The sequence below is a fragment of the Epinephelus fuscoguttatus genome, linkage group LG3, assembly GCF_011397635.1.
Source record: "Epinephelus fuscoguttatus linkage group LG3, E.fuscoguttatus.final_Chr_v1".
Lineage (NCBI taxonomy): Eukaryota > Metazoa > Chordata > Actinopteri > Perciformes > Serranidae > Epinephelus > Epinephelus fuscoguttatus.
Genome location: NC_064754.1, coordinates 42,767,099 through 42,783,035, shown reverse-complemented (window position 1 = coordinate 42,783,035; position 15,937 = coordinate 42,767,099). Strand labels below are relative to the sequence as shown.

General features: G+C 40.7%; 2 protein-coding genes across 8 annotated transcripts in view; both read left to right on the top strand.

Moving 5' to 3' along the window:
* Positions 1 to 6,521, top strand: part of LOC125886609 (zinc finger protein 79-like) — a 37,523-nt gene extending 31,002 nt beyond the window's left edge. For 6 of the 7 annotated variants that reach the window (XM_049572940.1, XM_049572937.1, XM_049572938.1 and 3 more), the window contains exons 4-5: positions 1,690 to 1,756; positions 5,342 to 6,521. In XM_049572940.1, the coding sequence (XP_049428897.1) occupies positions 1,690 to 1,756; positions 5,342 to 6,276 (1,002 nt within the window). In that variant the 3' untranslated portion in view covers positions 6,277 to 6,521. Of the gene's footprint in view, positions 1 to 1,689; positions 1,757 to 5,341 lie in introns of those variants that run through there. The other variant, XR_007449056.1, reaches the window with a different exon arrangement.
* Positions 6,522 to 10,394: 3,873 nt separating this feature from the next.
* LOC125886608 (zinc finger protein with KRAB and SCAN domains 8-like) lies at positions 10,395 to 15,937 on the top strand. The gene is made up of 4 exons (XM_049572934.1): positions 10,395 to 10,812; positions 11,808 to 11,896; positions 14,302 to 14,425; positions 14,536 to 15,937. Exons 1-4 carry the CDS (start codon positions 10,566 to 10,568, stop codon positions 15,789 to 15,791), a joined length of 1,716 nt encoding a protein of 571 aa, XP_049428891.1. The 5' UTR covers positions 10,395 to 10,565; the 3' UTR covers positions 15,792 to 15,937.

Below are 15,937 nucleotides of genomic sequence, written 5' to 3'. Positions count from 1 at the left end.
ACACACACTTCATGTATGCCTGTGTGAATCACTCAGACGTAGCAGAAATTCCACAAAGACAGTTATATTGAATGTTTGATGTGCATTTTAATGAGTGCTTCTCTGAAAATGGATATCAGGTTTCTTTTCATAGATTTCTGTTTCCTCTCTAATCAATAAGGACTTGAATGAGACAGATGAATTTTCTCATCATATCATTACGTTTAGTTTTCTAATGAGAATTCTTGTTTGTCCTTTCCTCATGTTAAGCAAGTATGATCAAAGTTGTAATGGTACTGTATACGACATTTCTAAATAAATACAGTATGTGGACATGGATTCTGCATGCGAGCAGATGTAGCGTGCTCTTACTGTTTGTATTCTGCAGTTAGCTGGTTTGAAATCCTAGGTGTTTCAAAAGAATACTTCCCCCCTCAAATGACCATTTGTATAACAATATCTCACCTATCCCACCACTTGTTTTTTTTTTTTGCATGCCTCCATGGTGAGCTAAGAATCTGAAAAATTCTTGATAATACTGTATGTGGTAAAAGGAGGCTGCGTTTAACGTCAGCAAAACTATCAAATAACTTGTGCAGTGCAATCCCAGTCTCATTTATCCAGTCATATGCTCAGTAATTCCCAAACAGACAGCCCTGTCCTATGGGGAGCTGAACTGAAAGTGAAACTTATCTATGCTCTCTTTAAAGCCAGACTCCACTGACAAAAATAGTAATTTTTCCTCACTGAACACAGGAGCTGCAGGTCTACCACTGCCACCATCAATTACTTTATTTTTGTTAGTATATGACTTAGGTGACTTTAAAGAGTTAGTTAGGATTGACCAAAGTCACACAACACCAAAAAAACTAACTAACCGAGGCTTTGGTAGACCAGCAGCTCCCGTGGTCAGCAAGGTAAAATGACTGGTTTTGTCAGTGGAGTCTGGCTTTGAAGAGTGTTCAGATGAAGTTTCCGTACAGTTCCCTGTTGGAAAGGGCTGTCTGTTAGGGATGTCGGAGCATACGACTGCATAGGTGAGATTTGGATTATACTACAGGAGTCATATTACAGTTTGTAAACAGATGTTTTGATACAGTGTTGCTGTTGTTATGTGTGGACCCCTATGACTTCAAATTCATCAAGAATTTTCTGTTATTGGACTCTACATTCACCCTGGAGGCATGCATCCTCATGAATTCAAAGTAACACAGGGTGAGAAATTGATATACAAAGGGTCATTTGGGGGGTGAAGTATTCCTTTAATATTTCCAAGTTGTTGAAGTGTAGAAGCGTCATTGTGCTCTGAGTGGAGTGCTTCTACACTTCAGACTGTCACTTAGATTGATTGCATCATCAGCTGTAACTGCATGTTTACCATTTCCTTCTGCATCCGTTTAATCAGCGCTATCAGCTCACCAAAGAAAAGAGAGAAATTCACACATAAATTTGGACTCATGTATACACACAGTGTAGTGTAAATATGCCAATAAATCATATTTTCATTGTATGGTCTGATTTCATGTATTAATTACTGTTTTAGTCATATATACAGAGTAAATAACTGGTCTCCACTAAATGATTTAATTATATCCAGCACATAATGTGTATCTAACACATCAACCCAGTGACTCCTATTTATGATAGATAATTACTGACAGAGCCTTGTGGGTTCCTTGTGTCAGCTAAACGCCTGCCTCCTCTTTCCAGGGCCAGAGATGTCTGAAAAACACAAGCAGTGCTCAGCGCAAGGAGGAAAAGATGCATGAAGTGCAAGGTATCAGCCTGTTTTTCTGTTACATTGTTTCCTATTGTGGAAATACCATTCAGTCATTTCAACCTATGCTAAGCAACTTCATACACTAGCCCACTAATCACTGGTGACAGTGATTTATTTATTCCGAAGTTTAATGATCACCAAACTGAACAGAGCATGTCCATGTTAAATCCCCCAGCTGTTCTGTGATGCTTTATTTCAGAGGACAGAGAGGAGGTGAAACATAACCAAAATTTATTATTGTCAATAAATTCCAGTAAAACACAAAAAAGTCTGTTTCTAAATACTCTCTGACTTCCTGTCTGTGGCCCTTAGCCCCAAGCCCATAAATACATAGTTTCATTTTCTTAACAGCTGCTCACTGTAGTTTTCCACAAACAAAGCAGAGGAAATAGTGTATGTGGTGGGGACTTTTTTAAGTGGCAGATCAATCCACATTTTGTTCTCTACCCTGGTGAAACCATCCTAATCTTGCGAGCTCATATTTGATTTCGCTAGGGCACCAGTAGTGGAAAATAACTTAAAGAAAGTACATTTACTTACTGTACTTATGTACTTGGAGTAATTCCATTTTGTGTTACTTTATAATTGTACTCCACCATACCTTGGAGGCAAATATTGTACTTTGCACTTCACTATATTCACTATATTTATCAGCTTTTGTTACCACTTACTTTGCAGATCCAAATTATCAATACAGCATATAATCAAGTGATAAATTCTGATGTGTTTTTATACATTAGCCACCCATCAGTAAATGAAGTGGTTACAATGAGCCGCAGCTTTACTCGCTGCAATATTAAAGTGACATACACATTAATGCATCCATAGTTATGTTCCAGCGATATTATATTAATGATACTGAAATGGTTCACTCTGCACAATGAGTAATTTTACTTTTGGTACTTTGAGTATATTTTGATGTTAATGCTGTACTTTTACTTGAGCAGCATTTTGGATGCAGGGCTTTCACTTGTAACAGTGTTTCCCACACAGTGGTATTAATACTTTAACTTAAGTTAAAGGTCTGAGTACTTCTTCCAGCACTGTGAGGCACAGATGAATAAAATATATCAGACTCTGGATAAACACACATAGTACGTGTTAGTAGATACATTCATTGTGTGTTTAAGTTTGCACATGTGTTTTGTTCACTAGAAGAAGAAGAACCAGATTTGTCTTTGAAACTTCATTTTTAAACACTGACCATACCAACATTAGAAATTCACTTTAGAAAGCAGGATAAGTCTATACCATTTTAAAGGGATGGGATTAGCTGTGTGCTGAGGTCCCGTCTGTCCTGTAAAGGAGCACAGCAGTGTGCGGTTTTCCATGTTGAAGCCCATGTTGAGTACAAATGACATTTCCACTCTCAAATACCCATACATTTACACTACAGCTCATAATGTACTGACCTATAGAGAATTTACATCTAAACCACTAGTGATCCATAGTGTATGCACTTATTCATATCAGACATACAGCTGTTAGTCTGTATATAATGTTTACTGTTAGCACAGTTTACTGACACTTTCTCCTCTATTGTTTATGCTTATCTGCATTGCTTCTAAACCAATGTCCGCCAGTGTGATGGGGGAAAAAATGTATAACTCTTTATAATTGGAAACTCTCAAAATAATGAAAAACTTCCTAAAAGTGACGAGTTAGTGTCAAAGTAATGAGAAACATTCTTAGAAATAATGTGTTAGTCTGTCAATATAATGAGAACCTTTCTCAAATTTATAAGTTTTATCTCAAAATAATAAAAATGCTTCTAGAAATCATGAATTAGTATCTTAAAATAAGATATATTCTCAATAAATATCTCAAAACATGAATAAATATGTCAAAATAATGCCAGCCTTTCTCAAAATTAAAGTTGTGTCTCAAACTAACAAAAAAATCTGAGTTTGTGTCACAAAATACTGAGAAACTTTCTCAAAAAATAACACCTTACTTATCTCAAAATAATGACTTAGTATGTCAAAACTTTCTTTAAATGACTTAACACTTGTCTCAAAATAATTAGAAACTTGTTCAAAAAATAATCTCTTATCTTAAAATAATGAGTTAATATGTCAAAATAATGACAAACTTTCTATAAATCATGAGTCAGTGTCTCAAAATCAAAAACGTTTTTTAAAATCATGACTTATCACAAAATAATGAAAAATGTTCTCAGAATAATGACTTACTTACCCCAAAATAATAATAATAAAAAAGGCTCTCTCAAAATGAGTTAGTATCTTAAAATAATTTGAAATCTTCTCAAAATGACTCACTACTTGTCTCAAAATAATGACTTTTTTTATGACAAAATAATAAAAAAAAAATACCACATCTTTATTCTGAGTTTCTCAATATTTTAAGATACAAATTCATTATTTTGAGGTCTCTCATTATAATGACTCACAGAATCTTTTTTTTTTTTCTGGCAGAAATGGCACACCAAAGGGCAAGCCAGCATCTCAAGGCACACCTGTATTTATTATCTGTGCACAATCGACTCTATACCATGTGTTATCACTTTTATCGTGACATAACTGTTTGTTTTTATTTACTAATATCAAATAATTGACAACCAACTATTACTCATGAAATATTTATTGACAAAATGATTCAAGAATTCATTTTAAACTTTTAAAAATTACATCAAACCACCAATAGCATATCCATTTAAACAGGAAATAATGTAAGATAATGTGATGTGTCACACACTTATAATTCCCCTGCGCGATCACCAGCAAATAGGTTCCCCATGAAGGTGTTCCTAAATTAAATTAAATTTAATTACATTTTTTCAGTAGATGGAATGGGTACACGCAATGTACTGATTAAAAATCTTAATAAGATTTTAAATTTATTCATAACTTTTGTATAGTTCCAGTTGAATATTGCATTAATAACGTGTGGTTATCACAAAATCCCACGACACACCTGGATTTGCATCATGGCACACTGTGGTGCAGCACACCATTTAAGAATCACTGGTTTACTTTATATATCTTAGCATATTCAGATCATTGTTACAATTAATACTGTTTATACTCATACTGTACATGTCTAGTGTATTATTGTTTATTTTGCGTTCTAGTTTTTTCTATATTTTATTCTGTAAATTCTGTACATCACTGTGCATTGTACTGCTTTATTTTCCTTCTGGTTAGATGCCAAACTGCATTTCTGTCTTAGTACCTGTACTCTGTGTGGGGCTGAAGGTCATTATCTCCATGAACAATTTTCAAAATGTCATTATTGTTATGTGCTTATTCAGTTACACGCAAAAACTGCTATACAATCATCTAAGGTTACTGACTCACCTGCCAAACAGCAATGCAGGGAATAACTGTGCCAAATGAACATAAGCTGTTGAAAGTGTTGCTTTTTATCGCAGTTTACAGTACAGTAACTGTTCATAGCAAGTTGGCAGGGATGTCAAGAATAAGCAGTTGTATTTATTAAGCAGAAACATGCAGCTTGTGTAGTCTTTGAAGCTGGTGAGTCAGTGCATTTGTAAAACTGTTGGCAAACAGAATAAAGCATCTATTTTTTCTAATTCTGTTTTCTTTGCTGTGGGCTCATCAGGTGTTATCCCAGAGAAACACAGTCCCTCCCAAATGCTGCTGGGATGGCAGCAGAGCAATGAGACTGGAGACGGGGAGCAGCCATCTTGTTCCACACACACAGCAGAAACTGTAGCAGGAAACTCATCATTCAGCCAATCCGCCTCTAGTTTCCTCACTCAATGTGACGTGGTCCAGCCAAGCCCTGCAACTAAGCATGATGTTATTGTGGTCAACTCACTTCCTCATGCAGCGGAGGACAGCTGCGGCAGTGCGTCATCTGGACAAGGTGGAGATGACGGAGCTGAAGAATTGACACCTCTCATAGGTCAGGACGACACCAGTGTGAGGTCACAGTATCATCCGCTGCTGTGTATTCAGATCAATGAGCAGCCCAGTGAAGCGATGTTCGAAGGTAACGCAGCCTACAGCCTTTCTACCTATAACAATCCCCCGGCTGCCATGGGAGCAGTGGACTCTCAGCAACAGCAAACCCAGCATTCCTGGTCTGGAATCCAGTCGATGGAAAACTCCCACTTCTCCAGTCAAAACCACCTTTATCAAGCACCCAGCAATCAGAGCAAGGAGTCTGGATCAGCACAGTCCCAGCAGCCCTGCCTTCCCTACGCCTGCAAATTCTGTTCACGACGCTACGCCCACCAGTGCCAGCTGCGCATCCACGAGCGTGTCCACACTGGGGAGAAACCGTACCAGTGTGTCCAGTGCGGGAAGAGCTTCGGCCAGGTCTGCAGCCTCAAGCGCCACCAGATGGTCCACACTGGGGAGAGGCCATTCCCCTGCCCCCACTGTGGGAAGCAGTTCTCCACCTCTACCAACCTGAAGGTCCACCAGAGCGTCCACACCGGAGAAAAAAGGTTCCACTGCTCCAAGTGTGGCAAGAACTTTTCCTTCCTCAGCAACCTCATCAGGCACCAGGCTCTGCACCTGGCCAAGTAGAGCAGGTTACACAGGGATGAGTCTGCTTCATAATCACCCTGCGCTGTGTGTGTGCCTCAGGGGACAAATTAACATTATATGACATTAAGCTGTTCAGGTGTTCATGATATTGTGTCCACCCCCTGTAGATAGAACAAATATGTCTGGTCTTCATTTCAGCAGCATTTGATCCTCATTTCCTTCAACCTTTTTTCTTTTGAAAATGTTTGGAAAGTCTTGTATAGAATTTGGTTATTAAAAAGATCTCTGACAGTTAACACGAGCCTTCCTGTGGTTCCTGAGTCAGGTTGAACAGATCTGATTTAAAATGAGTGATGGACTCGGCCATTTCTCCTCAGCAGAGTGGCAGACTGTAGAGCTGACTGTGGTGTGTGTGAATGTCTGTGCTTATCGGTGCAGGTCATGTAAGCATCTGTCTTAACGTTGAGGAGATGTAAATTTCACATTTGTACATATAGTTGCTAACAGGCAAATGAAACTTGTGAGCTGAACAGACTAACTGATTCACAAGCGGCTAGGTAGATGAGGTGATGCTGACACTCAGGGAATTCATCATAGTATTTAAATATGGAGAATATTTTCACCCAGACATCAAATTAACGGTCCAGTGTAGGATTTAGGGGGGTCTACTGGCAGAAATTGAATATATTATTACTATGTTTTCTTTAGTGTATAATCAACTGAAAATAGAAGTAATGGTGTTTGGTTACCTTAAAATGAGCCATTTATATCTGTAGCCAAGAATGGACAAACCAATTACTGGCTCCACATAGAGCCATTCACATTTTCATGTTTTAATGTCAGCCATTGTAGTTAGTAGACCCTCCGCGAGGGAACCATCTGAAAGAAGCTGGTTTTTTAAAATGTGAAACAGCTTTATTCTGTGTTTTACCAGTTTAAATCACCACATCAATTTGTTTAAGAGAAGAAGAGACCTCTGCTGATAATTCTGCTCCCAGTAAAAACCTCCCAAACATCTGGATCAGAAATAAGATGAGAACACATTAGCAGGCGCTGGGTGAGCAGCCTGTCTGCGATGAGCCAAGCATCGTAGAAGAAACATTCATATGTAACATGAAACTGCTGACCGGTTTAAATCAAATGGACCGGATGATTTAAACCGGTAAAGGTAAAGACCACTGTGGATAAGTCAGCTCCCAGTTAAAACCTCTGAAGAACGAACATTGAAGGAATTCTACCCTGGAGAAGTTTCAGCTGGTTGCAGTCTGTAATACTTAACCACTAGATTCCACTAAATACCCCTAAATCTTACACACTGGACCTTTAAATAGAAAAACAAGGACAATTAATGAATAAATCACTTATGCACTATAAGGAAATGTGCAATAGTACCCCAAATAACCACATAAGACACCTTTTAAACAATCAGATCCATAGGATATATTAACAAAAATCATGCAAACCAGACAATAAAATCCCAGGCTGAGAGGAGGCAGGCCCAGCAGTCCCCACACCAGAGGCCTCTCTCCTCTGCTGCTGGCACAGGAGCTCTTCTGCACCTCCTCCCCATACCAGGTGCAATGCACCTCCTCAGGAAATACAGCACACCTGGGCAGATCTACAGTAGAGGGAGAGGGGACAGCAGAGCAGAACACATACAGCTGTAACACCTGTTTGTCCACTCTGGGTTATTGCAGAACCAACATGGCGGACTGCGTGGAAGATGACCTGCTCCCCGTGTAAATACAAATGGCTCATTCTAAAGTCAGTCAGTCATTGTGGCTGACATATAAGCAAACATTTGCTTATTTACACATCCAGCAGACACAGAGCAACATTACCATTCATTTGGAGTTGTGTTTGTGTCCACCTGATGAATCCAGTTCACTCCACTTTAGCTCTGTGTTTGGTCTCCACCAGCTCCTAAGGCAAAGATGTTGGCTGCTAAATGCTTCACTGTGTTGACCAGCTAGTCTCCAGCTGAGTCTGTTTGCTGCTAAACAGGTAATATGTACAGTGTGTTTGTCAGAGCTTTTTCACTGATACAGTACTGTACAGGATGGAAAACAAAGAGCTAATTATTGCAGTTTTAAATTTAAATTTGTGTGGTAAAGGAGAAAAAAAACTTTTCAGGGGTGGAGCCAGAAACTAGTATCAAACTGTCCGAACCATCTATGTTGTTTGGGCAGTTACAAACCCAGCAGCTGTCAAGACAGGTACTGGAAGTGTTACTGGTTACAACGCCCACCTCTGTGTCTTCATCCTTTGCTTATCTGCCAGTGTCAGCCTGTCCTTTAACCATTCCTCCTCCACCTCTAATCATCATCATCAACCGGAGCTGAACTGACCAGTAACAGAGCCCTACCACCCCAGTGAGCACAGTGCAAACTCCTCTCTCAACTTACGATTTTTAAAACAGCACACAGACACTAGCCCTCACTCATGAACAAGACCCCACGGTACTTAAACTCCTTTGCTTAGGACAATACTGGTCTATCTATGTCCGAACCATCACCTATGGTCATGAGTTTTGGCTAGTGACCGAAAGAATGAGGTCGCAGACACAAACAGCCAAAATTATATTTTTTCGCAGGATGGCTGGGCTCAGCCTTGGAGATACGATGAGGAGCACCGCTCGGAGTAGAGCCGCTGCTCCTTCATGTCGAAAGGGGTCAGTTGAGGTGGTTCGGGCATCTGATCAGGATGCCTTCAGGGCGACCCCCATAAGAGGTGTTCTGAGCACGTCCCACTGGTAGGAAGCCCTGGGGCAGACCCAGAACACGCTGGAGGGATTACATATCATGTCTGGCCTGGGAACGCCTTGGGGTTCTCCAGGAAGAGCTGGAAAGTGTCAATGGAGAGAGGGACGTCTGGGGCACTTTGGTTGGCCTGCTGCCCCAACAACCTGGTCCTGGATAAGCAGATGAAAATGGATGGATGGACACTGAAACTATAAATTGACTCAATTCTACATATTAACAAACTATTTGATCATTAATGTGGTCAGGATTCTCTTAACTCAGACTTGCCCTTTAAACATGTATATTCAGCATCTATCTTTTGCAGTCATACCCAAAACACATGATGGAGTAAAATCTGATTAAAGCTATAAGGACATATTGTACTACAGCTAGTAGTTAGAGCCATCGCTCCAACTGAGGACACTGAGATCATATTTTAGCAGCCAGGGGAGAGTTAATATTATGCAATTAAAAAATAACACATGGCGTTATTTGTAATTGTCAAATCCAGTATTTTGAGATCAATATTTAAAATTTTAGTACAACTGTTATGCCAGAAAAATACACTAATAAATAAGGGATTCAGGTTTCTGTATGAGGAGAGCTTCAGAAATAAACTATTAATGAAATAAAAGAAAACGTTTGGAAAGAACTGTTGACTGTATAAATAATTTAGAAATACAAGACTTTCTTTTTGGTGTGTGTGGGGGTACTTTACAGACCTTGGACTCATGACCTGATTAATATTTCAAAAATCCTGGCTGTGACACGAGCTGCAGTCCATATATTCCAACCAATGCTTTCAAATGCAACAAATTCATTTTGAAGGATTTTAATATTCCTCCTTACTCTGGTTATTACGGCACGCAAACATAGGAGCAACTTTGCGTGCACCAAGGCTGTTAAATGAAGGCTTAAACACGCTCTCTCGCATGCTCAATGTAACTGAAGCTGCAATGGCAGACAGCACTAGATTTTTATTTTTTTTTTTAAATTTAATTATTCTACAATATTCTAACAAAATACAACAGAATAGTGCAGGCCGTGTAACGGGACCCTGAACGGAGGAGCAAACAAACAAACAAACAAAAAGAGATTAACCCTCTAAAACGGACAAACTACTAACTAAAACATAAAAAAAACGAACAAAAAGAAAACAAAAAAGACGAAAGAACAAAAAAGTGTTTGAGGCGACCCCTTAACATCTGAGATATATATATATATATATATATATATATATATATATATATATCTTATTCCGACTGTGAACGCCTCAGAAGAACGAATCAATCATCCCCATGTTTAATGATAAAGCGCCAGTGAGCAGATTTTAATGCGCATGTGTCGTACCTCAGCGAAATGAAGCGCTATGACGTCGTGACGTCTCCTCTTTTTAACCTCCTTGCGGCACACCCGGAAGTAAATAGAAACAACATTTTTATTGATAAGTCACTGTAGAAAATGACCATTATTGTCACCTCTCACGTGTCTCATAGCCATATGAGGCTTATTTAATTTCCAACGAACATTCAGCTGTCATTTCGTTGGGAGAAAAGTAACGTTATCGCGCTTTTAGGACCGAACAGGATGGCGACATATATGAATTTCCACACTCAGCTGGCTTCCATCATGGAGGTGTTAGCTAACGCGGCTGTGGCTGAGATCTGTCAGCTGGTGGACGACGGGTTTGCTACCCTGAGGCTGGAAATATCCCGGAGCCAGAGGGAGAACCTGGCCCTGAAGAGCAGGCTGCGGCTGCTGGAGGTCCGCTCAGGAGAGCAGTCCCACAGAGAGCCCACCCCCACGGCACTGGTGGTGACCTGCACCATGACAGGTTAGCCTGCTCAATCCAAAACTAACCAGCTGTGTGTCTTCATGGTGAACACTAGACATAAACTAGACATTTTAACAGCATTACATTATAGATTATTACCTTCCGACATTTATTTGTAAGCCTGTTTGAAGAACATTGAGTTGACTGGCATGTATAGATACATAACACATTGAAACAGGATTGTTGGGGAGCTCAAAATGTCAACTGTACTGGTATTAGTCTATGCACATCAGATAATTAATAATATTAAATTAATATTAAATGAAAAAGAAAAGAAGAAAAGAAAAGAAACCAAAGTATATCAGACTTTGACTTTTCATTTTAACATAACGTTACTTTTCAACTAGCCTATATAATTCAACAGCATAATAGAATTCTTGAATTTCAGTCATGGCTTTTGGTTTTGGTGTACTGCCCTTTAAGTTTCAGTGGCCCCATCTGCCCACCTCTATTAAACACTTCTGGGGGCGCCACTGGTGTATTCATTTATTCAACCTTTAATTTTTTAACTCAGAAATAGGACCCCATTAACAATAGCCCAGTAATTAAAAAACAAACAGTGAAACAAACAGGTCCCTGAGAATACAAATAGGAAACTTGTCACTATAACAGGATCTTGTTTTACAGTACAGTAGAAAGACCTCCTGCAGCCTGAGCATATACCAGCTCCCCTGACTTGTGATAGACACTAAAATATGATATTCAATCCCTTCTTTGTTGGTAAATCAGGAGCCAGAGCCATATGCCTCATCTAATATCATGTATTTGATTCATATGTTTAAGTCAGGTTCTCTGGGCTCTGCTGTGAACAATTTCATTAGCACTGTCAGCAGGAGGGGTGCAGTTGCAAGGGCTACCAACACTGAACAGGAAGTTAAACATCTGACAACACTGTTATCACTCAACATCTAATCACCTGTATGGCAAAGAGTCCACATAATGACAGTGTAACAGTAGACTTATTATAATGAACTCCTCTGATTTGCTTTGAGCAGATCATCACTCTGGAGAAGACAGCCCTGCCATTACCAAAAGAAATGTGAAGTGCACCATGCTGGAGAATACTGACACCCAGCGGTCACAGGTCAGTGCTGCTGTCTGTGCAAAGGTCAGCTTTTCTTTTTTTTAAAGATATGTTTTTGGGCATTTTCGCCTTTAACGGATAGGATAGCCAAGTGTGAAAGAGGGAGAGAGAGAGGGGGATGACATGCAGCAAAGGGCCATAGGCTGGACTCGAACCCGGGCCGCTGCGGCAACAGCCTTGTATATGGGGCGCCTGCTCTATCCACTAAGCCACCAATGAAACCAATGAAATACAGCGGTGAAATGTAACTAAGTACATTTACTCAAGTACAGTACTCAAGTCCAGTTTGGAGGTACCTGTACCTATATTTCCATGTTATGCTACTTTTACTTTTGCCACACTACATTTTGGCAGCCAGTGTTTTACTTTTGACTCCACAACATTTATTTGATGACAATATTTAGTAGTTATTTTGTAGATTAAAATTATTAAGATAAAATGTATATTGAAATAGATGAATTATCATGGGTTAAGCAACACATTAGCATAAAGAAGTAGTTGAAATAAGCTCCACTATTACCAGCTGGAACATCAAAGTGATGTAAACATGAATGCATCCATAATTACAATACGATAATATATATATGATTCTGAAAATGGATGAGTACTTTTACTTTTGGTACTTCAAGTATACTTTGAGGCCAGAACTTTTGTACTTTTACTTTACTTGACTTGTAACTAAGTGTTTTTACACCATAGTATTGCTACTTTTACTTAAAGGGAAACATCTGTATTTTAACCTGGACCCTATTTTCCAGTGATTTTACTTGTAAGTGACTAATGGAGATGACAGTTTTTGAAATTGGTCCAGTGTCAAGCCAGACAGCTGCAGCTGCAACTGTAAAACAGGCTGCAATGTAGTCCCTACAGGCAATTGAGCACCATCAATGTGCGTTCACTAAAAGTGCTTGTTTTTGCCACCGAAAGGGTCAGATTGTTATGGAAAGTGTTTGACAACATTACAGGAAGGACCCTACAAAGAATTTAAATGTATTTCTCTACCTTTGGCTGGGCTGTTTGTTGTTGTGACTTAGTCTCGCTCAAGGAGAAGTCTTGTCCTAAAATCTTGTGTGTGGTGACTTGTTGCAGGAAAATAACTTTGGAAATGTGAGTGAGGGTTGGAGAGAGGAGTGCCAGGGAGAGTTCACTCACTGTGTTGGAGTCCGTAAAGCATAGCTTAGTGTTGTTATCTTAAAGATTAAAGATCTTAGAGATTTTCAATGGCGTGGTTGAATAACTGGCTGATTTCCACAATCTGGAAAAGTCAGCGAGATTTCAGAATGAGGCTTCTCCTTGAGCAAGGCTTGGTTACACACACTAACAAACGGACCGGTGAAAGTGAAAGCAAAACTATTCATTTCTTAGTAGGGTCTTTCCCATTATGTTGTTTGACATTTACACACTTTTCTACCAAAATGAAGGGCTAAAATTAGCACGTTCATGCAGGAGTTTTATTTCCATCCCTGCCAATTGAAGCTGATCAGAGCTTGAGCTGAGAAATACCTATGAATACTGTAGAGTCATTTTACGCTAGAGTGAATGTTGATTGTAACCCTGCAACTAAAAATTAAACTTAGGGTAAATACTACAATTACAAAATCATTAGCTTTTTCAGTCCACTAGATACATTTTGCTACAATAAAAATGACTGAAATGAGATGAACAGACCAAACCCTTATTAGATTAAACAGATGTTGACAAAGTTTTCCTTTGGGGACACAATTTCGCGACAGTATATGTTGTTGCAATACTGTTATCACATATTGCAAAACATTTAAAACATTTTTGTATTGTGACTAAAGTATTGTGATAATATCGTATCTTAGGGCCTCCGCTCATTCCCACCCCTACTTGTAGCAGCTGTACATTGACGGTGCACAATTGTCCGAAGAGATTACAATGCAGCATTTTTTTGCCACTGCTGGCAGCAGCGATCTCTCTATTAATACAGGACCAATTTCAAAAATGGCACAATGGGCACAATGACGGCGCACAGCAGTGCAGCAGCTTCTCAGCTATGGGTGACTGGCGTACTTATCACTCAACACCGGCTCCCCACAAGGGTGTTTCCTGAGCCCCCTGCTGTACACACTCCTTACATATGATTGCTCTGCAAGGTCCCCAAGCATTCATATAGTGAAGTTTCGATTGACACAGCTGTGGTCTCCAACAATAAGTCTGTGTACAGGCAGGAGGTGGAAGAACTTGTGGACTGGTGCAGAGCGAACACTCTGCATCACTGTAGGGTAGACTAAGGAGATGGTTGTGGACTTTGGGAGGAGAGGTTTTTCTAAAGAGACTACTAAAAAGTATTCATGTGCATGGCTGCTGATAAACAACCAAGCTGTGAAAGACTTGAAGTGCGGCAGCAGTATGATTTTCCATACCTGTTTTCTATCTGCCAGCTGGTGGTTGTGACGGAGCAGCCGGTGGAGCCAGAGGTGGTGGTGATAAAGAAGGAAAGGCTGGAGGAGGAGCTGACAGGCTGCAGTGTGCTGGAAGACCATCAGACAGCTCCTCACATCAGCAGTATGAATGAAACACTTTAAGATACTGCACAGCTTCTGAGCAAACACCAAAAAGGAAGATATGGTTAAAAATGAAAGGTTGATGTTATCTTGTCCTTTTTTTTTCTTTAGTTGGACCTCAGTCTGTTCCTCTTGCTGCTGAGAGCAACCGCCCTCTAAGTGCTGAGGCAGAAATCCCCAGAGTCAGCGGGTATGAAAATCAGGGCTTTGCCAGACTTGAAGCTCGGCAGCACGAAGAGAAAGAGGGAGTGGAGGAGGCTGGAACTCAGGGAGAGGACTCTGATCCAGCAGACCAGAGCCACAGAGCTGTACCAAGAGGTTCTGATCCAAACAGAGCCAGGGAAATGACAGACTCAACCAAAGAAGTAGACAAAAATGCTGTGGACCCCAGTGGCTCTCTGTCTGCTGAGTCCAGTTGTAGTAAAGTTTCTGATGTAGAGACTACTCTGATAAAGACACTGGAGTCAGAACTGTCACCTACAAGCACTGGAGTGAAGGGTTTTTGTGGTGCTGCAGCAGACTGGAGGGCAGAGGTGGTGTTACCAGCAGTCAAACTGGAGGCTGAACCTTCCTGGTCTGAAGCTTTTAGCACATATAATCCTTTAGTTTCTGTCACTAGAAGTGAGTGTCTGAGTGGCAGCAGATTAACTAACACCAGTCACCACACAGAGAGTGAAGCAGCAGAGCTGGACATCAACAGTTTGGACTCCTCCTCCTTCGATGACCTGTTCTCCTCTCCAGAGGTGGCCAGGTCTCTGACAGTTTCTCACAAGCACTCCACAGACGGAGTCACAGGCACGGAGGAGCCTCTCTCATCCTCGTCTTTAACTTTCCTGTGCAGTGGGAGCAGCTCTGGGGATGCTTCCATGTCAGACTCTGTAACTGTCTCCTCCGTCAGTAACACCTCTGTCTCCAGGAGCAGAAGCTTTCCCAGCAGCACAGAGCGAGCGTTCGGCTGTCAGCAGTGCGGTCGACTCTTCTCCACTTCCAGAGACCTGGTGGTGCACCAGCGCTCCCACAGCGGGGAGAGGATCTACCACTGCCACCTCTGTAAGAAGCCCTTTGTCCACCCCCACCAGCTGAAAACCCACCAGCGGGTGCATACGGGAGAGAAACCATTCAGCTGCACTCAGTGTGGTAAACGCTTCTCCCAGTCCAGCCACATCAAGAGACACATGAGCGTGCACACGGGGGAGAAGCGCTACAGCTGCAGCCTGTGTGGGAAACGCTTCTCACAGGCCTGCAGCCTCAAGGTGCACCAGACTGTCCATACAGGAGAGAGACCATACAGCTGCACCAAGTGTGGCAAGAGCTTCTCTGTGCTGGGCAACCTGGTCCGCCATCAGAGCATCCACAATGGCAAGTGAGCACACAATATCAGAAGGGACTGAAGTGAATCAGAAATGAAGCAGAAGTGTAGTGTGCATATAAAGCCAGTAATGCTCATCATAGCAGACTGTGATGTCGTCATTTATACACATTAATGTTTACAATAAAACATGAAGAAAACTGC

What these genes read in the sequence shown, in the direction of transcription:
- LOC125886608 (XM_049572934.1), top strand. Translation starts at nt 10,566, where the DNA reads ATGGCGACATATATGAATTTCCACACTCAGCTGGCTTCCATCATGGAG. An exon ending in GGTGACCTGCACCATGACAG is followed by an intron (nt 10,813 to 11,807) that starts GTTAGCCTGCTC and finishes TGCTTTGAGCAG; the next exon opens with ATCATCACTCTGGAGAAGAC. An exon ending in GACAGCTCCTCACATCAGCA is followed by an intron (nt 14,426 to 14,535) that starts GTATGAATGAAA and finishes TTTTTTCTTTAG; the next exon opens with TTGGACCTCAGTCTGTTCCT.